The following is a 27,573-nucleotide window of genomic DNA, read 5'->3' as shown; positions in this document are numbered from 1 at the left end:
ACGAGCAACGTAGAGATGTTTAGTATAAAACATTATGAGAAATGACTCCTCTGAAGTAACGTATATAGATTTTGAGAGAGAAGTAATTTTTCACTAAAATACTTAAGGGAAGTGCACGTTTCGTTTGGTAGTTACTCAAAACAAATATTAACTTAAAAACTGACTTGGTAACGAGCACTGGAGAGCTGTTGATAGTATAAAACATTGTGGGAAATGACTCCCTCTGAAGTAACTTAGTTTTTGAGAAAGAGGTAACTTCTCACTAAAATAATAAAAGACTGAAGTCTTTTATTCTTATCTGAAAGCACACAAATTCGTCCAACAAGGGTGTTTTTTTTTCATCATTTCCTCGCAACTTCGATGACCAATATTGAGCCCAAATTTTCACAGGCTTGTTATTTTATGGCTATGATGGGATACACCAAGTGAGAAGACTGGTCTTTGACAATTACCAAACGTGTACCCTCCCTTTAAGACTTATCTGGAGCCATTTATAGTCGTATGAAAGCACACATGTGTAATAAGTGTGTTTTTCTTTCAATATTCTCTTGCAACTTCGATGACCAATTGAGTGGACATTTTCACAGACTAGTTATTTTATGCATTATGTTTAGATACACCAAAGTGTCATAAAATTATATAGCGGGCTGGCTGTTTAGGTCATCATAGGTCTAATCAGTTAATTATTGGTCACGGAATTCTGACTGATTAGAGAGCACTACCATTGATGAAAAGGATGAAAAGTGGGTTATGTTTGCGAAAACATTCCAAAGGCAATGGCGACCTTCATTTTCCATAATCTACATCTGACAATCAAGGGCCAGTATGATAATGGACATGTAAAACAATGACAATTTACACAAAGTTTAAGGTCTGTCCCACACAGTGGTTCAACTTGCACTTTACTTTAATATTTAAAGCTGCGTTTGACTTTAATATGTACAGTTAACAATGAGGACAGTACTGATACATCGCAGACAAGTACACAGTATTCATTTTTTTATATATATACAAAATGACACTTTTGCAGTGTTTGTGTAAAGTTTTGTCTAAGGCAAAATTAACGCTATTGAACAAGGAAAACAAAATAACTTGAAATTTAACAGGAAATATCTTTGAAGGCTAGCTAGTAATAAAACACAAAACAAACAACCCCCCACATAATATCATAATATACCAGACCTATACAATCAATGTAAAGTTTTGTCAACGGCAAAATTTACGCAAATGAACAAGGAAAACAAAATAACTTGAAATTTAACAGGAAATATCTTTGAAGGCTAGCTAGTAATAAAAACCCAAAACAAACAACCCCCACATTATATCATAATATACAAAAACCTATCAATCCCACACCTACAGATCTTGGGTCCGTTTTTTTCGAGTGGACCCCCTAAACAATTAGATTTAAATTTAAAATAGCAATATAGATCGAGTAATTTAAAAGCTTTCATTAAAATTATTGCACGAACAAAATAATTAAAAAGGTATAAAAAACAGCAGCCGCCAATGATAGTTCATAAAAAAACAAAACAATTAATGTCGGGATCCAGACATTCTCAACTCTCGCAAGATTCATTCCATCGGAGTCACGATCAAACTTTTTTTCCTGAAACGTAGGTACGGTGCATTCCGTTTTGTACATTTTTCGTTCATCAATTTTAACAGTTCGTTCACAACCTTTTTGCAGTTTTTTTAAAGACGAAGATTGGGCCATGCATTTGAAAGGTTTGTTAAATACAAAAATACGAAAGAAAACATTTATAAAGTTTGACCACCGTTCAAATAAATCCAAGGTAGAAAAATAAAAAATGTACAATGTCGCCAAATTTCACCCTGTTTAAATATGAAAATTAAGATGTATATTACATGGGAATATCCTACTGCAGCGATAACTAATTGCACAGGCGAAAATGTGTCAATAATCATGATGGACGCAAAGTTTAAAGGAACATTACCTAAGTGGTTTCTCTAGCAAAAAGGTTGCTGGCAGTGTAAGCACTTTATGTAATCCACCACATACATAAACTGACAAACCTGTAGAGGTTTGAGATCGATCGGCCTTCTGGGTCACGAGAGAATAGTGAAAAACCGATTACAAATTTTGCATTGGATTGATGCCAAAACAAGAAAATTAATGAAACGCTCACTGAGCGATAAACTCCAAACGTGAAATTAAATTATTTATTTCTCATCAAATATGAAATTTCAGACAGAAATATTTCAAGGGATGTTTTCTACTATCATCATCATTGAACCGTGTAAATTTTATGTAAATCTGTGATCTTCACGATTTTTGTTTCTTACCAATTCTGTAACGTTCCTCTAACCGAGCAGCAGGTCAGCAATAAACCCTCCTTATACCTCTCAGTCCGGCCTGACCCTTTCTGAGTCAGACTGACCAGGAAACGGTGTCAAAAAATAACAAAGGCACGGGTCATACAGACACAGAGTCCATAAAATGAGTCAGAATCTTCCTCTTTCGTGACCAGTTTCCGGGCTAGCTTGACAGAGAAATGGGTCAGACCGCCTGAGACCGACCCGGATTCACGGGAGTTGTTAAGAGTGAAGTAACAAAACCCCAAACTAGCCATTTCTGCCATATTATCCAACTTTAATGACATTTGAAACAAATGCTAACCATGCACTTCGCACACGTTGTCTACATAATATAAGGGTGGGGGTGGTAATTACCCTGTTTCGGTCCTGGGAGTAGATGGCAACGGCCCTGGGAAAAATATAATTGCAGACCACACCTACCTTGAAGTGGCCTTCAGGCCTTGTGTGTCTGGCGACTTGCATAACAATTTTTATTCTTCCACTGATTGATATTACGGACAATAAATATTGTTGCTGCGGAAGTTAAACGTCTGTTGCAGATGATAAGCAATATAAAATCCTTGAGAACTGTGTTCATATGGCACAATTCCGTGTAGTTTTCGTGACAAGAGTTTAGTGTGTCAGGTTTAGTCTGGTACCTCGATGATCATCAGACGAAGTTGAGTACCCATATAAACCCTGGGTCGATTTCACAAAGAAATTAGACTAGTCCTAAAAAGAGATATGGTTGGTCCTAAGTAACTCGACCTAACTCGAGATAAGACTAGTCTTAAATCCACCCTGAACAATCAAGTTTAACTTTTCCCTTAACGGGTTTAGGCATAGGCCTACAGTGTATACGGTGTATACTCTGAAATGTCATAGTAAGAAATAATGTCCGTTTGTCTGTCATGGTCGAACCTACGTTGACTCGAGGATTCTTCATCAAGGCTTGAAACTTACAAAAACACTGACGCCGCTGAAATGTTTGGTAATGCAAAAACCATCTCACTATTCTCCACACTCATTGAGCAACGGACATCAATACATCACACACGATTAACCAAGCGTGGTATCATAACGTAATATACATCTTTAAACTCCGAATTCTTGGAGAACTATGGTTCGGGTCAGATGATAGTTGTGTAGATTCTGACGTAAGCATGACGTCATTAATGGTTATATCTAGACGGGCTTCATCTTTGTTCGGGTTAGTGTGAGTTCTTCGGCGGAGATGCCGACAGGAAAGGCAACCCAACGGCTGTTCCTCTCATGGAGCTTTCTCTTCGCCTCTCTTCGTTTCAATCTAATAAAGAAAATACAGTCGAAAAACAAATTTGAATCTCCAATGACCCCCTCTCGCATCGGCCAATGTCTAATACGCCTCACGCCAAACCGTGATCCAATGGTTAGACTGCAGGACCTGCAATCACAGGGTCGTGGGTTCTAATCCTATGAGGCCAACCACCGATTACAAAACCACTAGTTTAGTATTGTCATCTGTTACTGAATCACAATTTCTCATTACCAGGTCATTTTGACTATTTTGACTACAGATTCTAGGTCATACTGATCCAGAATTGGATCAGGCACAACATAACCCGATCCGGGTCAATTCAAACAGGGCCGAGTTTTGAACTTGTGACGTCATACGCAAGGAGCAAAGGCTCTCAAATATATAATTTTGATATTATCCAAGATGACAGGCACGTCTTCGGCTTTGACTGTTGAAGGGTGTTTCAATATAAGGACGTCTTATATACTTAAAGGAACACGTTGCCTTGGATCGGTCGAGTTGGTCTTTGAAAAGCGTTTGTAACCGTTTTTTATCAAATGCATATGGGTAGAAAGATGTTGTAAAAGTAGAATACAATGATCCACACAAACATGCCTCGAAATTGCGTGGTTTTCCTTTTACCTCGTCGACTAACACGTCGGCCATTTATGGGGGTCAAAATTTTGACTCCCATAAATGGCCGACCATGTTAGTTCGCACAGTAGAAGGAAAACCACGCAATTTCGAGGCAAACTTGTGTGGATCATTGTATTCTACTTTTAAAACATCTTTCCAACCATATGCATTTTATAAAAAACGGTTACAAACGCTTTTGTTTTGACCAACTCGTCCGATCCAAGGCAACGTGTTCCTTTAAACGCATGCAAAATCAGTGACTTGAGCCGTTAGACTCATATACTCAACTCTTATATAGTCAACTCTTATGCCTTTTCGGACACGGTAAAACTTGCTTTTCTGAAATCGTATTGCACTATACTCACATAATTTTTACAAGACAGATGACTATAATGATGAGGAACAGTACAGCCAAGGAAATCCCGCCATAAAGTACGATTCGATAAGGTCTCTGGCACGTCATGCCTGCAAAAGGAAAGATTCAAAAGAGATCAATGACAATGACGAGAAAAAACACGGACAAAGATAAATGTTTAACAAACCTGAATGCAAGAAAAACACCCTTGTCGCACACGTTGTGTGCTTTAAAATGCTTGAATTCGAGACCTCAGCTTAGGTCTCGAATTCAAATCAAATGTTTTAGTGGGAAATTACTTCTTTCTCAATTCAGAGGGAGCCGTTTTTAACACAGGTTTATATATACTATCAACAGCTCTCCATTGCTTTTTACCAAGTAAGTTTTTATGCTAACATATTGAGTAATTACCAATAGTGTCTATAGTGCCTTTAAATTGTGCACAAGAATGTTTGATTTGGATCTGGATAGGGTTCTGATAGGATTCTGGTAGGGTTCTGGTAGGGTTCTGGTAGGGTTCTGATAGGGTTCTGATAGGGTTCTGATAGGGTTCTGATAGGGTTCTGATAGGGTTCTGATAGGGTTCTGGTAGGGTTCTGGTAGGGTTCTCGTAGGGTTCTAATAGGGTTCTGATAGGGTTCTGATAGGGTTCTGATAGGGTTCTGATAGGGTTCTGATAGGGTTCTGATAGGGTTCTGATAGGGTTCTGATAGGGTTCTGATTCTCAACGCGCTTATTAGAATTAGAACCAAACGAAAAGAGAGCAGACAATGAAGACATTTCAGTTGTACTTTTTACACTATAAGATAATTCTTCCATGGAAAACAGATTCAGTCAAGTAGGGACTGAAACCCCAATCCACATGTAGTGGCACCGGTGGGTTCGAACCGGGGTCACAGAGGTGGAAGGCGAGGCAAGCCACCTGTACACCAACAATGCTTTTTATAGGAGAGTATAACAATTCGAGATTCAAGAAGAAAACAAATTAAAGGCAGTGGACACTATTGGTAATTGTCAAAGACTAGCCTTCACAGTTGGTGTAACTCAACATATGCATAAAATAACAAACCTGTGAAAATTTGAGCTCAATCGGTCATCGAACTTGCGAGATAATAATGGAAAAAAAACACCCTTGTCACACGAAGTTGTGTGCTTTCAGATGCTTGATTTCGAGACCTCAAATTCTAAACTTGAGGTCTCGAAATCAAATTCGTGGAAAATTACTTCTTTCTCGAAAACTATTGCACTTCAGAGGGTGCCGTTTCTCACAATGTTCTATACTATCAATCTCTCCCCCTTACTCGTCACCACGAAAGGTTCTATGCTAATAATTATTTTGAGTAATTACCAATAGTGTCCACTGCCTTTAAGAAAATACCACACAGTAACAAGCAACTTCGATCATTAAAAAAAGGGCTACCATTATTCGACCTAAATATTTTTCTCCAGAGACAAATTAGCGAAGGCCTTGTATATCATTTAACATCTTTCTTATGACATACTCTGGAAGTGTGATGAATTCCATTCTTGAATCAACAAAGGCGACAATTCCTCCAAATACTTCCCCAATATGCCCCCGGCCATGAGCCGCCAGGATAACAAGTCTGCCATTTTTGAGTTCGTCTGAATAACATTTAGGAATTTCCTGACCAGCGGTCAGTGTACCCAGTTTCTATTTCTGTTTTTCAACCAGGAGTTTAAAGGCACTGGACACTATCGGTAATAACTCAAACAAAAATTAACATAAAAGTTACTTGGTAACGAGTAATGGAGATCTGTTGATAGTATACAAAATTGTGAAAAACGGCTTCCTCTGAAGTAACGTGTTTTTCTTTTAAGAAAGGGGTAATTTCTCTACTTAAAATATTAAAAGACTTCAGACCTGAAGCATATTATTTTGTAGGCATAAAGCACCCTTTTCGACATCTGAACGCACACAAGGGTGTTTTTCTTTGTTGTTATTCTGTTGCAACTTTGATGACCAATTGAGTCCAAATTTTCATGCATGTTTGGAAACTCCAAGCGTGAATACTGGCCTTTGACAAATTACCAAACGTGTCTATACATTTAAAGAAGCGCTTCTACGTTTGACATTTACTCATTTCCCGATAATCAGACATAGAATCCTTTCTGAGAATGAAAACAAAAATATCAGTCTATATAACAACAGTGTAAAATGACAAATTGTATTTGATACCCTTCAAGCGCATGTTTGGACACAATTCAAAACATCCGATGACGTCACATTGCAAATTTACGGTCCATACCATTTTGTATAAAGCTCCTGAATAATGATAATATATTCAATTCAAACGGTATTGAACTTGACATTCTGACTTAAACAAACAACAATATCTTTGGAAAGATTCGTTTGGGGTTATTTGGGGTTAGGATGACCCCACGTTTAACATTTCGCTCCGGAAGAGTTTTAAATAAAATGGGTTTTAAATTTTCACACCATTTTAACGCGAGGTTAGAGTTTCCTCGCTTTCATGGGGGAAAATGCGATTACATAACACAACTTAATTTGATCTTAGAGCCCCATGCGAACCAAAATATTAAAAGGAAACTCCGAGGACAAATCCAGGAAAGAAATTTGAAACAAACAAATATACTGTTATAGATGGACCGCTCAAAGTATGTTGGGTCTTCAGTTCCAGATGCATTGAAAACAGGAAAAGGAAGCAGATGCCAAAAAGACGAGGCCAACCATCCAGACGGAACCTACAAATTGTTGGCATGTGCCAAGGAGCAGCATTGTATATAGGTCTATACGTATGCTTAAACAAATCTGCTTTAAATTATCCTGTAACGCTAAATCAATGTTCGGTTGGCATAGTGGTATCTTTCCTCGCTTTCCACCTCTAAGGAACCCCGGTTCGAATCACGCCGGGGGCACTATTTCTTATGTGGAATGGGTTTCCAGTCCCTGTCCTGACTGTGTGGGTTTCCCATGGGTCTAGGGGTTTTCCTCCCACCTCTAAAACAGAAACTTCCTTCCTTGTCTTCTCACAATCTTAGCTAATCTTAAGTTCGCTTTTCTGAGACTCCTTAGCTTCACAGCAAGAATTAGTTCAAGGAAATTTTCCCGATTTTAGGAACTCGTGCACTCTTTCATTGTTTAGAATCAATTATGGCAGTTGATGACGCAACCCATCTATTGCATAATTTGCAAAGTGTACTTGTTGTTTTATTTAAAAACAAACTAGTGAAAGTTCATGGAGAACATTTTTTGTGAACCGAAAAGAAACTGTATGTGTCAGCAGGAAATCTGCCTCCAATGACATGTTTTGAGATAGTTCATGGTGCCAAACTTCCCTTTCACTGTATTTGTTTTCAGGGCGAGTAAATACTTTCCAGTTCCTGATCAAACGAGAAGATTAATGCGAAATTTCTTATTGACTTATAAGGGCAGAGCAATAATGGTGAATTGTCATTTTCCTCATGTGTTGTTTAACGCATGTAAAAAAACAGTGCATTTTTTGTAAGGAGGATGGGTAGCACCTCATGTAAAATATTGCATGGTGCTATGTCAAAAGGAATAGGTCTCATACTTCAGATGGATTGCACATAGTGTCAGCGACCGCCGTATTAGTTTAATGATAAACAAGGGGAAAGTACACACGTGTACGTGCTGCTCAGCCTCTCAGCCAATAGCCTTTTACGCGTGCACGTTTCATTAAAGATGGCGGTCAATGACGTCATGTGCAATCCATTTATTGTTGTGTTTGCTACTGATCATAGGTTTACGAGAATAAAAAAATCGACCGTTGTGAAAAGATACTTCAATATAGTGGGAAATGCCTTAAAAAACTTACACGGAGCAATCGTTGTTGTACTCGTAGTTTGTTGTCTTGATGTCGTCTCGGACGTTGTGGAAGCCAACCCGGTGACATCAGCGTGCTCTGTTGATAACCTGGTTGACGGGGCACCCGTGGTTAGTTTGACCGACTGACGGGTCGTGCTTGTGGTCATGCCAGCTGAAGATGACTCGCTGATCGTTGGTAGCAAAGAGGCGTTGACAGTTGTGGTCATGCCGCGAGGAGAGTCTGTCGTCGGGGGAGCTTTGTCGCTGCTTGTTGCGTTCGACACAACCACGTATGTGGTTTCCAATGTCGTTGTTGCATTCGTGATTGATCCAGGCAGGGTCGTGGCAACTATAGGAGTAGATGTCGACTGTTGTTGTGTTGTAGTATTTGTAGCTTGAACAGTTGTGTTCATGCTTGAAATCATTTGTGACTCTGTGGTTGTCTCATTTGCTTCGACACCAGACAATAATATTGAGCCTCCCAGATCAGAGTTGTGAGTAGCTGGAGTGTTTGAGACGGGACTCTCCACTGATGACATGAACTCAACTCCGTCCAAACTACTGTAGTCACTACTGATCGAACTATGGTAACTCGAACTCGAGTCGTCTGCCGACGACAGGCTGACGGAGGTACAACACTCATCCATGTCGGCAGTCGAGCAGATTGGCGACTCCATGCCGAGATTAGCAGCGACCGAGTAGGCACCTTGTGTGGCTCCGTAGACGGCAACAGACACCGCGAGAGGGACTGTTGGTGAGGGGTGCTGAACACGAATAACATCAGTCGTTGTAATGAGTTTCTTTTGTGCGACACAGGTATCAGTTTGTTGGTAGCCAAACTTGCGATCAGGAATCAGCGGTTCTCCGTTGAGAGTAAGGCCATCGGTTTCATTACACCTGATCGTGATGGACAAGTGCTGATTCGCCCCGAGTGGTAGAGTGGGAGTCGAGAGCAACGCACCCCCGGCAGCGAAGCGATCGACGGGCGGAATCACGGTCATAGAGGGGTCACCTATACCGGTGTTGCTACCGACATCATCCCGTCTCCCCTTGCTGTATTGCACTACAAGAATTGGTTTGTCAGCTATTATGAAGGCGGGAGAGCTTACCGAGGCGTCCCAGTCGTGAGACTCTCCTGCGATTAAGAGAGGCACAGTCTCACCAAACCCTTGTACCATGGTAATCGTGGGGCAACTTGCAACCACTTTACATTTATACCCCGAGGGCTGCCCAATGAAAGGGGCGAGAGCATAGACATGACCCCAAGTGCTGACCGGCGGGAGATGTTCCACGAGGTGACCCGCAGTACCCGCTTCTGCCGGGACGCTAGACGCAGACGATCCGGATACAACGGAAATGGGCAGGTTCGAAGTTACCCGGGAACCGGTTAGATCCAGTGTGCCCTGGAACTGGGCGGTTTGCAGACGATCTAAAGATATCTCAAGCGCCCCTCTGCTGTACGGCATGTTATCAAACATTAAGGGCGCCTTAAGCTGGATCTGCACCACAGTGTTATCCTGGGTAGCTGATATAGTAAACTCAGACGACTCCCCCTCAGTGGGTGTGTACGATGCTATAAAATAATCAACCCCTAGATTTTGGGTGGATCGCACAAGAAAGCCACCTCTAGATCCCTCCTTTGTCGACAGCGCTAACACGGTCACATCTTGGTTCGCCCTTACAAACACCGTGGTGTTTTGAAGAGCTGAGCGTCTGGCCTCTGCCTGCGGGGGCAGGTCTACCGTCAGTGAATCGTACTGACTGTTCAAAGTGTCTTCTCTGCTCCAGCCGAGACCTACAACAGTGACGTTAATGTGTGTAGGACCAGAGCTGAAAGAAGTTATGCTGAGGGAGAGAGTTGCAGTTTCATCACGGGAGATCGTCTGCTGTAAGTTTGTGGGAAAAGCAAAGATGAACTCTTGTCCCCTGCCGACAGAAGATGACAGGACAACTGAAAACAAAAAACAAAAAATAAACCATTAGCCATTATATCAGTTAACTTCACAAATTAATTGAGCTACAGATGTTACTCTATCACAAATAGCCTATGATTAAGTTAGTTTAGTGATCTATAAACAATGAGCTGGTTAGAAGAAAAACACTTTTGTTTCTTTTTGAAGAGCAGATTTGTTCCAATCAACAACTCTGCAAAAACAGGGCTGTTTAATTAACACTTTGGGTGTTGTCACATAAATACCAAGGAAATAATCAAAATTTACACCACTGGGGTGTGTTAAATTAACACCCATCTGTTTAAAGACAATGGACACTATTGGTAGTTGTCAAAGACCAGTCTTCTCACTTGGTGTGTGTCAACATTATGCATAAAATAACAAACCTGTTAAAATTTGAGCTCGATTGGTCGTCGGAGTTGCGAGATAACTATGAAAAAAAAAAACACCCTTGTCACACGAAGTTGTGTGCTTTCAGATGCTTGATTTCGAGACCTCAAATTCTAAACTTAAGGTCTCGAAATCGAATTCGTGAAAATGATTTCTTTCTCGAAAACTCCGTCACTTCAGAGGGAGCCGTTTCTTACAATGTTTTATGCTATCAACCTCTCCCCATTACTTGTTACCAAGTGAGGTTTTATGCTGATAACTATTTTGAGAAAGTAACCAATAGTGTCCACTGCCTTTAACAACAAATACATTGGTGTTATTTAACACACTATAATGTAAATTTTGAATCTTTGTTCGGAGTTTATGTTACAACACCTATATGGTGTCAATTTTAACACCCCAGTTTTTGCAGTGTATGTCTCAATAAACACATCATACAACCAAACCGGGAAAGTTTCAAATTCGACGGTCACCACTGTGAGTGAAAACATTGAAGAAACGGCTATTTCATGCACGTTCAAAAATAATTTTGTTTAGACTAAATAATGGTGGAAGCAGCCGTCGATTTCGCTGATCTGAAAATGCTATTTTCCGTGCTTTGACATTAATTAAGATTGACGTATTTTGTCTGGAGAATCCGAACTGCAATAAACGTTAAATCAGTGCACTTCCAAACTCTCGATGACTCATCTTTGTGCGATGACGATTACTTTGACAAACATAGTCTGAAGGTGCATAGCCCAGTTTCATACAGCTGATTCAGCAGAAAAAGTAACTTAGCAAAACAAAATCATGCTTATCAGATTTACCAGCCCAACTATCACATCACATGTACAAATTGTTACTCACTGATCGTGCTAATTTCTGATTAGAAGACAATATTCAGCAATTTGTTCTGCTTGAGCGGCTCTATGAAGTTTGAATCGATTGATTGTCGAGAATAATGAAAGAAAAAACAACCTGCTTGCATTACTTTGTGTGCTTTCAGATGCCTAAACTTGAAGTATTTTTTTCATTTTAGTGAGACATTACCTCTTTCTCATCAAAAACTACATAACTTCAGACGGCGCCGTTTCTCACAATATTTTTATACTATCAACAGCTCTCCATTGGTCGTTACCAAACTTTTATGCTAACATTTTGAGTTATTACCAATATGTGCCTAGCCGTCGATTTCAACAAACTCTTCCTAACTTGGGATTAATCTTAGAACTTAGGACGAGCTAAGTTCCGTAACCATCGTTAGTACGCATTACACGTCCTAACTATAGATACATTGCGTGAAATCGGTTGCAGTGCCTTTAAAGGCACTGTACACGTTTGGTAATTGTCAAAGACCAGTGTTCTCACTTGGTGTATCCCATCGTAAGCATAAAATAACAAGCCTGTGGAAATTTGGGCTCAATTGGTCATCGAAGTTGCGAGAAAACTATGAAAGAAAACCACCCTTGTTGGACGAATTTGTGTGCTTTCAGATAAGAATGAAAGACTTCTAGCTAGAAGTCTTTAAATAGGTTAGTGACAAATTACCTCTTTCTCAAAAACTACGTTACTTCAGAGGGAGTCGTTTCCCACAATGTTTTGTACTATCAACAGCTCTCCAATGCTCGTTACCAAGTCAGTTTTTAAGTTAAAGGAACACGTTGCCTTGGATCGGTCGAGTTGGTCTTTGAAAAGCGTTTGTAACCGTTTTTTATAAAATGCATATGGGTAGAAAGATGTTGTAAAAGTAGAATACAATGATCCACACAAACATGCCTCGAAATTGCGTGGTTTTCCTTTTACCTCGTCGACTAACACGTCGGCCATTTATGGGGGTCAAAATTTTGACTCCCATAAATGGCCGACCATGTTAGTTCGCACAGTAGAAGGGAAACCACGCAATTTCGAGGCAAACTTGTTTGGATCATTGTATTCTACTTTTAAAACATCTTTCCAACCATATGCATTTTATAAAAAACGGTTACAAACGCTTTTGTTTTGACCAACTCGTCCGATCCAAGGCAACGTGTTCCTTTAACATTTGTTTTGAGTAGTTACCAAACGTGTACCTTCCTTTAATCTTAAGAGTGGTTGCTAAACGATATACGTCCCCTTTCATACAGACAAAAGGAAACATACACGACGGTTCGTAAAAATACAAATCGGGCGGGAAAATAGAACTACAGGTAGAAAGGTCGCACTTTCCAGATGATGAGTCACCCACATCAGCATCATCGACTCCTCTGTCAAACTCTCGCCAATCTCTCATTCCCCTGCAGTCTCCCGAGACTCAAAGGATACTGATTAAGATTGTTTTTTGAGCAACATTTGTCTTTAATCACAGTCTCATTAATTTAGGACTGTGGGCAACGTCTAGAAGCATGTTTTTCTAAAAACAAAAGTCTGCGAAGCGGGAAAACCACACCTGGTGGTGATGGTGCTGTCCCAGTATTGCGAAGTGATGATACATTTCCCCCAAACAAAGACATACGTGGAAGAGTGGATACCCGCTTATGATAATAGATGCATGAGAGTCATGGTGAAAAAGTGTGATGGAAAATATTTCCCGCCATCAATGGTTTTTCTCGTATCGTCTGCTCACAACTAGTATAAGGTCATTTAGTGCGATTCGTATGGGTTTTTATTACTTCCTATTGCATATTTTGGAGCTCCTGGTAAAAATTGGGGTCTAATCGATCAAAAGCGGTCTTTAAAGTATCATAGTGGCAAAAAGAAAACATTCATTTGTTGATTTTGAATTTTTTGCAAACTTATATGCATTTTTAAATTAAAAAAAACTTTGATCATTACAACATTTGAAATTGTCAACAGTTTTATGAACAGACGATATAATACCTTCACCAGAATACTAAAAGTGTTAAGGTTTTTGAAAAATAAAAACAGAGTTCGATTGTTAGTCAACGTTTTTTTAATTTTTTTTTACCCACAACCAGTTGTATTTATACAGCATTTTTGGTATAGGGCTAAAATATAGGATAACAATGATTTGGCCTACACTGCAAAAACTGACGGGTGTTAAAATTGACACCATGGGTGTTGTCACATAATGATGATTTTATTATTACGTGATTTTATTACTACTTTAACATCATATGGTGTTAGTTTTGATTCCCTCTTAGGGTATGTGACAACACCAATGATGTCCTTTTCAACACCCAAGTGCCATTCTTGTATAAAGTCAACTTTAAAGCGATAGGACACTCTCTGAACAGAACAAAAATTAAAAGTTCACAGATTTAAAAAATAACTGACAAGGTAATGGTGAAAGGCTAGCCTTGAAACATTATTCCATGAAATGCTTTACTTTTTGAGATAACATTAAAACAATATCAATTCTCGATATCGAGAATAACTGATTTATTTTAAACACATGTCATGACACGAGGAAACGTGCGGAAACAGGGGTTGGTTTTCCCGTAACTTTCTCCCGACTCCGATGACCGATTGAGCCTAAATTTTCACAGGTTTGTTATTTTATTTATAAGTTGTGATACATGAAGTGTGGGCCTTTGGGATATACTGTTTATCGATGTTGTGCGATTGCTTTAAAAATATACAATAACATAATGGTTTACCGATATTATTTGGTTTGCGGTAACACCATGTATGTATCTACTTGCCAGGTAGATAGAGTGTTGTTTTATGAACTTGTGTTGCTTAATATTATGCTCCTACCGCAAAGTAGATTTTATGAATACTATGGAGACTTCTCAGTTCTAGAAAGAACTGTCCTGCTGATTAACCACTACCTGAGCGGAAGGTTGGAAATCAGCCGGGACTACTACTTTTGCTTTAGTGGATCGAGGGGATTTGACGGGTTCCGGTTTGCCTTGTTCTATCATTTTGGACAGTGTGCTATAAGGAAATATTTCCATGTAGGATTGCTGTGAAGTCATTGTGCTTCCAGATTGAAACATATTTGTTGACAATTCTATGAGACTAGTGCAATTACCAGTAATCTAATTTGAATATCATGCTAACGACAATCACTCAGTCACGTTTTTTTTTTACGAAGCAGCAATAGTATGTCAAACCGTCTTCAAACGTCCCAGTTAATATTTACAGCATATGGATTTGATTGCTGTTTGTCTCTGTCACATTGGCAACATCCAATTGATTTCCAAGAAACTTGATGAACTAGAGTTTTGGAATTCCTCCACATCCATCTTCTAGATATGTTGCGGTACATATGGACCGAGACATTTTCAAGCAGATGTGGAAATAGAAAGTCATGTTCACGCTTCACGGTTATACTTCTGTATCACTCGATTTCCTGTGTTCTTGTGAAACGGCAGTCATTTTGAAGGCAGTGGACACTATTGGTAACAACTCAAAATAATTGCTAAGCATAAAAAACTACTTTGGTTACAAGTAACGGAGAGCTGTTGATAGTATCAAACATTTTGTGAGAAACGGCTCCCTCTATACAGTGAGGTAGTTTTCGAGAAAGAAGTAATTTTCCACGAATTTGATTTCGGGACCTCAGATTTAGAATTTGAGGTCTCGAAATCAAGCATCTGAAAGCACACTCCTTTGTGTGACTATGGTGTTCTTTTCTTTCCTATCTCGTAACTTCGACGACCGATTGAGCTGAAATTTTCCCACAGGTTTGTTATTTTATGCATAATGTTGAGATACACCAAGTGAGAAGACTGGTCTTTGACAATTACCAACAGTGTCCACTGTCTTTAAGAAGAGAATTGGTTGTTGAAGATTCGACTTGTATGAACAAATATTCCTATCGATAATTTCACGTGCTTTATTAAAATGTTTTCGTACAGAATTGGCAAGGATAAAACAATTTAAAAATGGTATATTTTAGTCTCAGTTTACCTATAAGTTCGAATTTCCCTTAGAACATGTTTTTTCTGTGAAACCTTTTCCCTCTGATATTGATGTTTGCATGTGCAATTCAGTTTTAAACTGCGAAACATGTTTTAATAAACATTTTTTAAATTGAATTGAATGGAATAGTATGTGAAACATTTCCCTCTGAAGTTAAGTCATGTTCGAAAAGAAACCTGTATCTGAAAACCTAAAAACCGCAACAGCTGAATTCGGTTGAAGGACAATGTGTTTACATGCTGAACAAACATTGTGAAATGTTTTCACTATTTGTGCAATGTACAATATTTTTCATTATTTCCTGCTGACTCACGCAACGGATTAAGCCCACCATTTCCAAAAAAGGTTTCTTGTTTCATGTATGGTTGATAACACAAAACATGAACAATGTCTGCGACTATTTAGTCAGCTCTACCAATCATTCATTATCTTTAAAGGTACAGGACACCTTTAGTATAATTGTCAAAGACCAGTTTTCTCACTTGGTGCATCCCAACATATGCATCAAATACGACATTTGTGAAAATTTGGGCTCAATAAATTGGTCAACAAATTTACAAGAGATAAACACACCCTTGCTGCATTTCTTTGTGTTTTTTCAGATGCTTATTAAAAGGCTTATTCAGCTGCGGTATTTTATTATCTGAGTGAGAAATTACCTCTTTCTCAAAACTACGATACTTCAGAGGGAGCCGTTTCTCACAATGTTTTATACTGTCAACAGCTCTTCATTGTTTATTATAAGTTGTTATGCCAACAACTTTGAGTAATTTTACCAACAGTGCCCAGTGCCTTTAAGAGAAAGACAAGTTTGACTCAGAACTAGAGGATTATCAGAGATGACAGCATTTCAGACGTTAAATTCCATGGACAGGAGTCGTGATTCTACCCGATTGTTTGGTTCTAAAAATGGACAAAATTGTCAAGCAGGAAAACGCATTTTGTCTCAGCTAATTATCTCAGACCAGACAGACGTGCAATTGAGATTCAAGATGTCTTTTCAAGCCCTCATTAAAGGCAGTGGACACTATTGGTAATTACTCAAACATTAAAGGCAGTGGACACTATTGGTAATTACTCAAAATAATTGTTAGCATAAAAACTTACTTGGTAACAAGCAATGGAGAGCTCTCGATAGTATGAAACATTGTGAGAAACGGCTCCCTCTGAAGTAACGTAGTTTTTGAGAAAGAAGTAATTTCTCAGTAAAATATTTGAATTGATTTTGAGAACTCACGCGTGATGTCTCAAAAAACAAGCATCTGAAAGCACACAATTTCGTGTAGCAAGGGTGTTTCTGTCTTCCATTATAATCTCGCAGCTTCAACGACCAATTGAGCTGAAACTTTTCACAGGTTTTTTATTTTGTGCATATGTTGAGATACACCGAATGAGAAGACTGGTCTTTGACCAGCACCTTTAAGAGAAGAAGACGTCTTTTCGATTTGCTGTGTCTGTTTTTCTAAGAGTCACGGCCACGCACATGTCATGGACACCAGACCTAACAAATCAGACAGACGTCTTGTTATTACATGAGAACCTTGACAGACATTTGAACTATTAAAATTGTCATTCCTCTCTAAATGAGAATTAGTTCTGAACCATGTACATCAGCTCCCGTAAATTAGGCGTCAGTTCGTCCTTAAAGGCAGTGTACGCTATTGGTACTACTCAAAACAATTATAAGCATAAAACCTTCAGTGACGAGTAATGGGGTGAGGTTGATAGTATAAAACATTGTGAGAAAGAACTCCCTCTGAAGTGCCATAGTTTTCGAGAAATAAGTAATTTTCCACGAATTTGATTTAGAGACCTCAGATTTAGAAATTGAGGTCTCGAAATCAACTATCCCAAAGCACACAACTTCGTGTGACAATGTTGTTTAATTCGACGACCAACCAAGCTCAAATTTTCACAGGTTTGTTATTTTGTGTATATGTTGAGATACACCAAGTGAGAAGGCTGGTCTTTGACAATTACCAATAGTGTCCAGTGTCTTTAAAGACACATTTGATTGTCAAAGACCAGCATTCACACTTGATGGTGTATCCCAGCATATGCACAAGATAACAAATTTGTAAAATGTTTGAATCGATTGGTCATCGAAGTAGCAAGAGAATAATAACAGAAACAACACTCTTGTTGCACACAAGTGTGTGCTATTCGGATGCCTATTAAAAGGCTTCAGACGTGAAGTCTTTTTTATATTAATTTGAGTGAGAAGTTACCTCTTTATCAAAAACTACATTACTTCAGAGGGAGCTATTTCTCACAATGTTTTATACTAACAGCTCTCCGTTGCTCGTTACCAAGTAAGTTTTTATGCTAACAATTATTTTGAGTGACTACCAATAGTGTCCAGTGCCTTTACCACTATATTTCATGATATTGTCAATGACTGTCAAGTTTTCCTCGATGATTGATTTTAAATCTCTGGTAGGCAATCATGATTTGTACGTGCACACGCCTGGTATAGTCTTTGTTCAAGACGTTGCTATTCATTATCACTGCGACGTGTGTAGGTCTATAAGAGTGTATGTACAGCTAGGCCCTACTTTATAACAAGAACGTCTTTGATCAATAATACACGCCAGCCAGCAGGAGACGTCTTGCATCAAGACTAGTTAGTACACGCCAGCCAGGTGACGTCTTGCCAGGTGCACCCATCCTGTATAAGTAGAGTCTGGCATGAAACAAAACAAATCAGACCATAGAGGAAGGATTGGCGAGACTGACTTATTATACCAGCAGTGTAATAAAGGGGCCAAAGACAGGACAGGTTCCTTCAAATTAATTCAGATTGATTGATGTGTTAATGCGTTCACCAGATAGGCCTACTTTTAGTCACAGTTGCAGATGAAGCAAAACAGAATGGTATATGGTTTTCATTATATTTATTGAAATTTGTCAAATATAAAGATTTATCTGAATATTTTTTAGTGACAACATAACGTAATCGTTTTGTCACGGTTAAGATTATTACGTTTGAACATGTTTATTCAAACTGTCTTTAAGCCTGCTCAACTTTATAGTCAACTTGGTAAGTTAGAGCTATACAAAGGCCTGAAGTACTCAAGTAGAAAATTGCCGTTCTCATCATGGTATATAGGGAACCGACTGTGATTAGTTCTCTATTGTATACCTCAGCATTTCGGTTGGCTTGGTATGTTAACATATTACATTATCTTTGTTGCAATCATGACATGAATACAAACGATTACAAAGTAGAAAAATTTCCATAATTTAACTTCCCTTTTTTGCTCGATTCATTTCTTACTATTGACGTAATTTGTAAAAAATATGTATTTTATTGTTTCTGAAACTTGTATACAAATCATTGTCATTCAGATTAGAGACTGTGGCAGTGCTTTTACTTAAAAGGGAAGGTACACGTTTGGTAATTGTCAAAGACCAGTCTTCTCACTTGGTGTATCCCATCATGTGCATAAAATAACAAGCCTGTGAAAATTTTGGCCCAATCGGTCACTATCAAAGTTGCGAGAAAATGATGAAAGAAAAAAAATACCCTTGTTGGACGAATTTGTGTGCCTTCAAATAGGAACAAAAGACTTGTTGCTAGAAGTCTTTTATTATATAAGTGAGAAATTACCTCTTTTTCAAAAACTACATTACTTCAGAGGGAGTGGTTTCCCACAATGTTTTATACTATCAACAGCTCTCCAATGCTCGTTACAAAGTCAGTTTTTAAGTTAATATTTGTGTAATTACCAAACGTGTACCTTCCCTTTAACAAACTACTTTTATTTGATTTTCAAGGGGTCCCTTTGATATAGAGTCATGGGAGAGGATGTTTTAAAATGAGCATGAGATAGTCATCTTTGTTCAATATGGCAACTGGCCAAGGAAGGGACAGACAAACACTGCCATAAAAACCCAACCACTATAAACATCAGACACAAGAGCTGACGACAAGAAGGTGATTAAACATGTATACACATGTCCATTTAAAGGGTTTGGGTACCCCCCCACAGATTAAAATTGAATTTACACAGTTTGAAGACATTGTTAGTAGTAGAAAGCGTTCCTAAAACATTACTTACTGAGGTACTGAAGTTCTAAAGAAATGAGTAAAACAATGTCACGACATTAAAGGAACACGTTGCCTTGGATCGGTCGAGTTGGTCTTTGAAAAGCGTTTGTAACCGTTTTTTATAAAATGCATATGGGTAGAAAGATGTTGTAAAAGTAGAATACAATGATCCACACAAACATGCCTCGAAATTGCGTGGTTTTCCTTTTACCTCGTCAACTAACACGTCGGCCATTTATGGGGGTCAAAATTTTGACTCCCATAAATGGCCGAGTAGAAGGAAAACCACGCAATTTCGAGGCAAACTTGTGTGGATCATTGTATTCTACTTTTAAAACATCTTTCCAACCATATGCATTTTATAAAAAACGGTTACAAACGCTTTTGTTTTGACCAACTCGTCCGATCCAAGGCAACGTGTTCCTTTAATGTTCGTCTCAGCACACGAACATTATTTTACCATGTATATAACGGTTATATCAGTACTTTAATACTAGTACTGTGGTCCGACTGAAAACATTGCTCTGTCATTTGCATTTTTTTTTTCACAAAACCTTGACGACTATGAGGCTGAAACCTTTATAACAGGTAAAATAACATTACATACATCGGCATTCACAGTGAGAAGGGATTCATGTCATAGTCAAAAACAAAAGGTATTCAAACTCTTTAAAGCAATATCTCATGATCAATTAATCTCAACATCCGCCTAATGTAAGCATTTCAATCAAAGTTTAAAGAGATATTTTTTTACTATTTTTTAAATTTTGTATATAAAATAGTTTAGTTTACGTTTACTCTCGTAGTCAGACAACGAATGGCAATGTATACGTGCCACGTCGAATTAGATTCCACCGATAACCGTACTTGAAGCCAGCCCGAACAATAAGTGGACTCTGAGACTCTCCTAGGGTCGAAACCTCGTGGCAATAACCATTTTGTTACTTTTATTTTTAGAAAGATCTTGCACGCGACATATAAACTCAACATGAAAGGCAACTGTCTACTTCATCTATATTCGTTTACCAAGCAGCCCGAAAAGCTATCTACAACATTGTAGTTGATTTGCTGCATAATCTTCAACTGAAATGTCAACTTAAATGACGGTAAAAATGATAGGTCTACCAGCCCTGTCTGTTGTATGTTTCTAACAATTTTTAGAAAAAAACCAAAGCCTACGCAAATATTTCAAGTTTCTTGCTTCATGAAATTTGGTCAAAGCATGGTTAATCACTTACCGCTCGTGCAGAAACCAGCCAGCAGTACCAAGACGTTGATCATGATGGAATTCACCAGGCCGACGCGATGAGCATGGAACAGAATCTCCATTGCTGCACGCCTGAAGATTCCAGAGTTACTAATGAAGGCACTTCACACACGCACACACGCACGATATTTTTTTCAAAGTGAACGGTTGCTCAGTGGACAGGCTTTGCAGTGACATGCACCCAGGCGTCACGAACAAGATGTTTTCATCTTTACGATCGGGAACCAAACTGAACTACAACGTTATGCTTCGCAGAAAACAGACGGTTGTGGTTGACGAACTCAAAACCATCACAGACGTGATTTTATTGGTGATTATTTTTTGTCAACACGGGAAACAAGAAAACACTGATGATGATAGTTCCAGTGTGGACTGTTACTAACCCAATACAGTATCGCTTTCACCACAGCCCGTTGTAATCACTGCAACTTGGAAATAGGATGTGATTAAATTACAAGTAGGGCACGTGATGTGTACATCGAGTTTGCAGAGTGGATTAGTTTCAAAGGTCACTCGTTAGCCACTTTCGAATACTGTAATAAAAAAAACAAGCAACAAAATATATATGATGATTTCTGCAGATTGAAAAACAGCTTAAGCCAGGGACAAAAGGTGATACCCAGGAATGGGGTTGCGTTGGTTTATAATGGTTTGTAGGGCCTACATCAGGAACTTGACTCAAGCCTGGCTTCCTCACACAAATTAAATTCTGCGGCTTTCTCTTTGGGTCATATTAGCTGGATAGTTCGCCCCACCCACTCCCCATTATTGTCACTGGGCTCACTCCCCAAGATGTTAAAACCAGCAGCCAGCTCGTGGTTAAGCAATTATCGAGTCTTCACACGGTCATCTAGAGGTCCTATCTAAGGGACAACAAACTTGCAGTCAGTTAACAGGTGTCTAAATTGATTTTCAATATGGAGATAAATTGTGGAAAGTTATCTGTGGGGCGGATAACGGATGTGTATGTTGATGCTTAAAGGCACCGGGATCGAGTTCACTCCTAGGAGATATAAAAAACGCAATAGTCCTCAGTTGGGACGAGTAACTCGTTCTATCTCGAGATAAGACTAGTCTTAACTCTTTGAGAAACCCACCCCTGGACACCTTTGTGGTAATTGTCAAAGACTATCCTCACTTGGGTAACCATGGCGTAGGCCTAACTCAACCTATGCATACAATTAAAATAACAAATCTTGGAACATTTTGACTCAATTTGGTCATCGAGTGAGACTACCTCTTTCTTAAAGACTACATTACTTCAGAGGTAGCCGTTTCACACAATGTTTAATACCATCAACAGCTCTCCGTTGCTCGTTAAACAAGTAAGTTTTTAACAATTATTTTGAGTTATTACCGGTAGTGCCCATGCCTTTAATAGCGTGACCCAAAATGAACTATGGTTGCCGTTCATCACGTGCACCGACTATAATACTACCAGGTGATCCTGAAATAAACAAGTGAGTGGATGACCAGGCAGACAACATTTTATAAAGATATTGTAAAGCACCGTGTTGAACTCCGACAAGGAGCTATTCAAACATTTTTTTCTTCCACGTACTGCGTCTCTTTGGAACTTCTTGCCTGGGCCCAATTTCATGGAGCATAAGAAGATGCTAAGCACAAGAAATCTATACTTACCAGGATAAGTTAACCAGCCAAACATCTTACATCTACCATTATTGTGTGAATGGTATCCTGCTCATTGCTGCTTAGCAGAGAGTTGTTAAGCAATATTTTCTGCTTAAGCAGCTCTACGAAATTGGGCCCAGGTGTATGTTTACCTGCATCCTCAAATCTAGACTGTTTTAAGAGGAATATCAATTCCCACCTTCAGCTCCCTCGAGTTGGAAGCCTCTTCCAAAAGAGTGGCTTTAGCCTTCGTTTGGAGGGGCAAACTTGCACTAACAAAAAATAAATCATCCAACAGTGACTTTATTAAAAGACGTTAAACTTGCATCGTTTTTTTACCCAAAAATTATACAGTGATGTGTGTTAAGCTGTGTACACAAAATCACAGGCATATGTTACTCGGGTGGGAGTCGATCGTACGACCTTTGCTTTTAGAACAGTAACTTTATTGTTACTCAATTCGAATAAATAGATGTACTCAAACCGAGGCTGAGAGGTAAAATGGTCTGTTTTTGTATTTGAAAAGAAGCGTATAATGGATAAGGGGAACTGTATGTTACCAAAATTAGGTACAATGAGGTCCAGGTTTTTTTGTATACCAATGTCAGACTACTATAAAGTGACATTCGGGACCAGTTTTAATGGCCGACTTTTAGTGAATCCAGACGGCAGCTACCAATTATTAGAGAAACGTGATCTATCTAGGTTTGCCGGGGATGGGCCGTGCTCGGTTCAAGGTGAGACCCCGACGTTTCCCGTTAAAGGCCAGCTTACATCGCAGCCGGCTATTATACAAATATTGACTGCTTCGAGTGCTATGGTTAAAACTATGACTCCCGAGGTGATCCCCGGAGCGTTCTATTTTCCCGAGGCGAAGCCGAGAGAAAATAGAACGCTACGGGGATCATCGAGGGAGTCGTAGTTTTTAACCATTGCACGAGTAAATTTAAGCAGTCAATATTTGTTTTATAACACCCCAAACATTTCTAAATACTGTACTATTATTATTAAGTTACAGACCTGAATGCTACAATCCACGGACGACACGAATACAGATTGCAAACACTTTTTCTGTGCTGCATGTAGTGTCGTGCAATCCGAAATGGTTACAGACTATAAATTTATCATCCTCGTACACGCAACGGACGTCTGGGTACTGCACGCCGTGTGCTAGTCTTCGGACTAGCGCATGGCAAACCGACGCACTATCACACGGCCGTCGTCTAGCAAAACTAAGACATGTCATGTGACGCGCTCTAAACCAATGAGCAGGCAGAATACTTGCAAGGGGTGTTATAATATCAGGTTCCGACCAGGGTCTTATTTCATAAAACCTGCAAGCATACATATTGCTGGTTACTAGCCAGCATTCAAATTTAGATTGTTGTAACTGGTGCTTCAATCATTTTTGGTTTAGCAAAACCTGCAAGCATAAATATTGCTGGTTACTAGCCATTATTCAAATTTAGATTGTTGTAACTGGTGCTCCAATAATTTTTGGCTTAGCAAATTTGCGTAGCAGTATTTTTTACTCAACATTTTTGTTTTAAATTGGGCTAAGGCTGGACTGTACAGTGCCCAATTTCATAAAGCATGTAAGCACAAAAACTCACTTAACACAGAGTAGTATTTCTTAGCAAGAACAGCTCACCAGCCAATTTAAGTATGCATTGTGTGACTGGTGCCCGACTCAATATTTGTCTAGCAAAGAAATTTTTCTATTAGTATTTTCTGCTTCACAGCTTTAAGAAATTGAGCCCAGAACATTCTCATTGAACTCTATACGAGTGGAGTATTATAGGTGGTTTGGATGTTCTCAGTGCTCATGATTGGTTGGTAGAGGGCGTAAACGTTGTCCCTCGATCTTCACGTTGAAGGAGAGATGACCGCATGGACAATCCATAACTTTACCGGTGTGCACGGAGATTCTGTCCCCGGTGAATCTACACCCCCCCCACCCCGTCCCCCTCGAATAACTTTACCCGCCTTGTTACACCAAGTGAGAATACTGGTCTTTTACAATTATCAAAGGTGTCCATGTGCCTTTATGTCAAATGGAGCATCGATGAAGTATCTGTTGCACGAAAGCTTCAACACTATTATGTATAGCTGTTAAAGTGCTACAATTCACTTTCCTTTATGTCAATAAAAACAATGGCAATTTACTAACATGCCTCTGTAAGTTTACGATCAGTGGGTCCTACAAGGGCGCCCTCTTAGGCATGTTCGTAAAAATAAAGCCACCAAGCTGCTGCAGGACTATATAAAAACTCAATGAGTGAAACTAAAAGTGAGCTGTTCCTGAAGTTTCACTTCTCTGACGTTAGTTGTCTTGATTATGAAGGAAGACTGAATAGTAAAAGTGGTATATAGCGAAGTACTTAGTAGTCTCTGAGGAATAAACGTTAGTTTGTTTTTACATTGCCACAATACTGGGTAAAACTATCAGGGCCTAGACAGACTTTGTTGGACACAACTTGACTGCATATTAGACAGGGCGCCACCAACCCAAATAAAAGGTGTCATTTGTCTTCCACTGCGATTGCAATGTTATGGGGAAAATGACGTCATTGCAATATTGGCAAGTGCATAATAAGGAAGCCAGATCTATTATGTCGCAAGTGTATTATTGTTAAGCACTCCAAAAAAACACCAAAGTCAGCCGGAATCCCATACCTCACTGGTGCATCTCCGTTAAGGTCAAGTGTCAGAACAATCTAGTGGTGGATGTTCTACTTATACGCCCATTGAAGGCTGAAATAATTATGTCGTGTTTGAAAAATAACCATGGCAAGTGGTTGTGATTGTGAAAACACTTGTCATGTGTACAACGGATATGAAAACTACTCATGGTGAAGCTATGACCAGTTTATAAACTTACTGCGATGTATCCATCTGTATAGTAGAGACCTACAACAAGTTCTGTCAGTTTTTAATAACGTCAAAATGTAGCGCTGGAAACTAAAGTAGTTGACGAAAATTTTTAATTTGATTGGTTTCAGTGATATCCCTTTTAAAAATTGTTGGTACGAACCACATTATATGCTTTCAAGCGGATTTAAAGCCATTATACACTTTCGCCGTGTCATGACATATGTCATGACACGGCGAAACGTGCGGAAACAAGTGTGTTTTTTTCCCGTTATTTTCCTCCCGACTCCGATGACCGATTGAGCCTAAATTTTCACAGGTTTGTTATTTTATATATAAGTTGTGATACACGAAGTGTGACTGGGCCTTTGGACAATACTGTTTACCAAAAGTGTCCAATGGCTTTAAACAACAAAATAACAAGCAAACAAACAAACAAACAAACAAACAAACACCCCATGTACACAAACACGTAACATCAAAGCAAAACATCAACCAAGGGGACAAAATAATTATTCAATCACAACTCGATATAGGAGTATGGGTTAAACACCTGCCAAAAGCAGCTGCGTTTAAGTTGAGTTTTTGCTCTGCCCCTCCATTTAGACTGCAAAGATCTCAATGTGAAGGACATTTCAAAAGTGAAACTCCTGAACCAGTAGGTTCAAAACTACAAAAAAAGCGCAGGTGACGTCAACAGAAACCCTGAACGCCCTCTACGAATAAAAGAAAACCATTTTGCAGCCCTGACCGTTACTGACGTGTAGGATCGAAGGTCCCTGGTGCACACTGTGTGGTTTTGCAATCAGAACATTTGGCTCACACCTGATGATCAGGATATCCTACGGTTTTCCCCTAAAGTTTTCCTATCAGATTTTGTTGTGCTGTTTGGGTGTATTTTTATTTTAACAAAAGATCATCGTTACCTGTGTACACCAACCTTCGATGCCACTAAATTGTGTTAAAAATAGATACCATCAATTCCAAATTGTTTAAACTCAAGGGAAGACCCCCCACCTCTAAAAACTGTCTTCGAATTTGTCGTCACACTGTCGCCTAGTGGTAGAGCTATCAGAGGCCGGTTCATTGGTCATGAGGCACAGTTAACCATCGGTTAGACTACAGGACTTGGAATCATAAAGGTTGTGGGTTCGAATCTCCGGGCTAACCGCTGATTTCACAGCGACTTCAAGAAGTATTGTCGTATATAATCACCATTTCTTGATTTGTGAATTCATAGTAGACGATAAGCCAATGTTTGGATGTCTGTACGTATAGAGAGAGATTGGCTGTAGACTGTTTATATTGCCTTGTGGTAGTCTGCCGAGTTCCCTTGACGAGATGACCATCAATCTGTTATCAAAAGTCTGTTGACAAACTATAATTTTTATTTTGCAAAACGAGTAGTTTTGTTTAGGGTCCATAAGCCTGCTTATTTATGACCAAATCGAAGATAAGATGGTTTCTTGAGTCGTCAAAGATAAATAATTATCAGGCTTGATTTTTGTTGCTGTTGCAATAAACACGCAATACTGAGCGAAAAGTCCCAAGAAGCCTAGGCCTACCTTGTTATAATATAGATTTTGTGCTGAGTGATGTGTCAGGGTTATTACCCCCCCCCCCCCAAACAAAACCCCACAAAACATCACAGTATCGAAGAAGGAGTTACCTACTTTGGAAACCAGAGCTGAACAAAGACAGATTTCAGTTGTAATCGTTTTTAATTACTTTCGATAGTCACGTATACTGAACTTCCTCGTGTTGCAATCAAAAGGAAGGTTTTTTGTTCCTTGTTGACAAAAAAAATAATACAATGTTGAACAATGTTTCACGATACTCGATACGAGTGGAACTTCCCTGCGTAACTGCAGGGAAGTTCCCTGCCCTCGCTAACATCTTGATAAAGGTTACAACAAAAACAGAACAGAGGTTGAACTAAAAAACAAAACCCACAAAAAACCCACCCTACCAAAACAATAAAATTGTTTCCAATACAATCTTATTTTGATAAAAAGTAAAGCAGCTTTCGTTAGAATGAAGCATTTTGAAAATTATTTTAGTTTTAAGTGTTTGTTTATTTGTTGTGGAAACAAATATAAGTGTTTATACCCCAACAACTTTTAACAGGTTGACGTTTCGGCCCAACTTTCTCAGAAGATTTATGACAG

The 27,573-nt window shown here is 39.0% G+C and overlaps 1 protein-coding gene across 2 annotated transcripts; it reads right to left on the bottom strand.

The window, feature by feature from the left end:
- Window positions 1-877: 877 nt before the first annotated feature.
- Window positions 878-21,248, bottom strand: LOC139940039 (uncharacterized). Of its 2 annotated transcripts, XR_011786379.1 has the most exons (5): window positions 20,874-21,248; window positions 8,405-10,345; window positions 4,597-4,696; window positions 1,342-3,625; window positions 878-1,182 (listed from the first exon to the last, which is right to left on the bottom strand). XR_011786379.1 is itself a non-coding variant. In XM_071936236.1 (4 exons), the coding sequence occupies exons 1-4, from the start codon at window positions 20,962-20,964 to the stop codon at window positions 3,505-3,507; spliced, it is 2,253 nt and encodes a 750-aa protein (XP_071792337.1). In that variant the 5' UTR covers window positions 20,965-21,248; the 3' UTR covers window positions 878-3,504. The 2 variants fall into 2 exon arrangements, 1 of the variants encoding a protein (XP_071792337.1); XM_071936236.1 differs by having other exon boundaries at window positions 878-3,625.
- Window positions 21,249-27,573: the final 6,325 nt, after the last annotated feature.

The sequence above is a fragment of the Asterias amurensis genome, chromosome 7, assembly GCF_032118995.1.
Source record: "Asterias amurensis chromosome 7, ASM3211899v1".
NCBI classification, from domain to species: Eukaryota; Metazoa; Echinodermata; class Asteroidea; order Forcipulatida; family Asteriidae; genus Asterias; species Asterias amurensis.
This window is presented reverse-complemented; position numbering and strand designations above follow the sequence as displayed.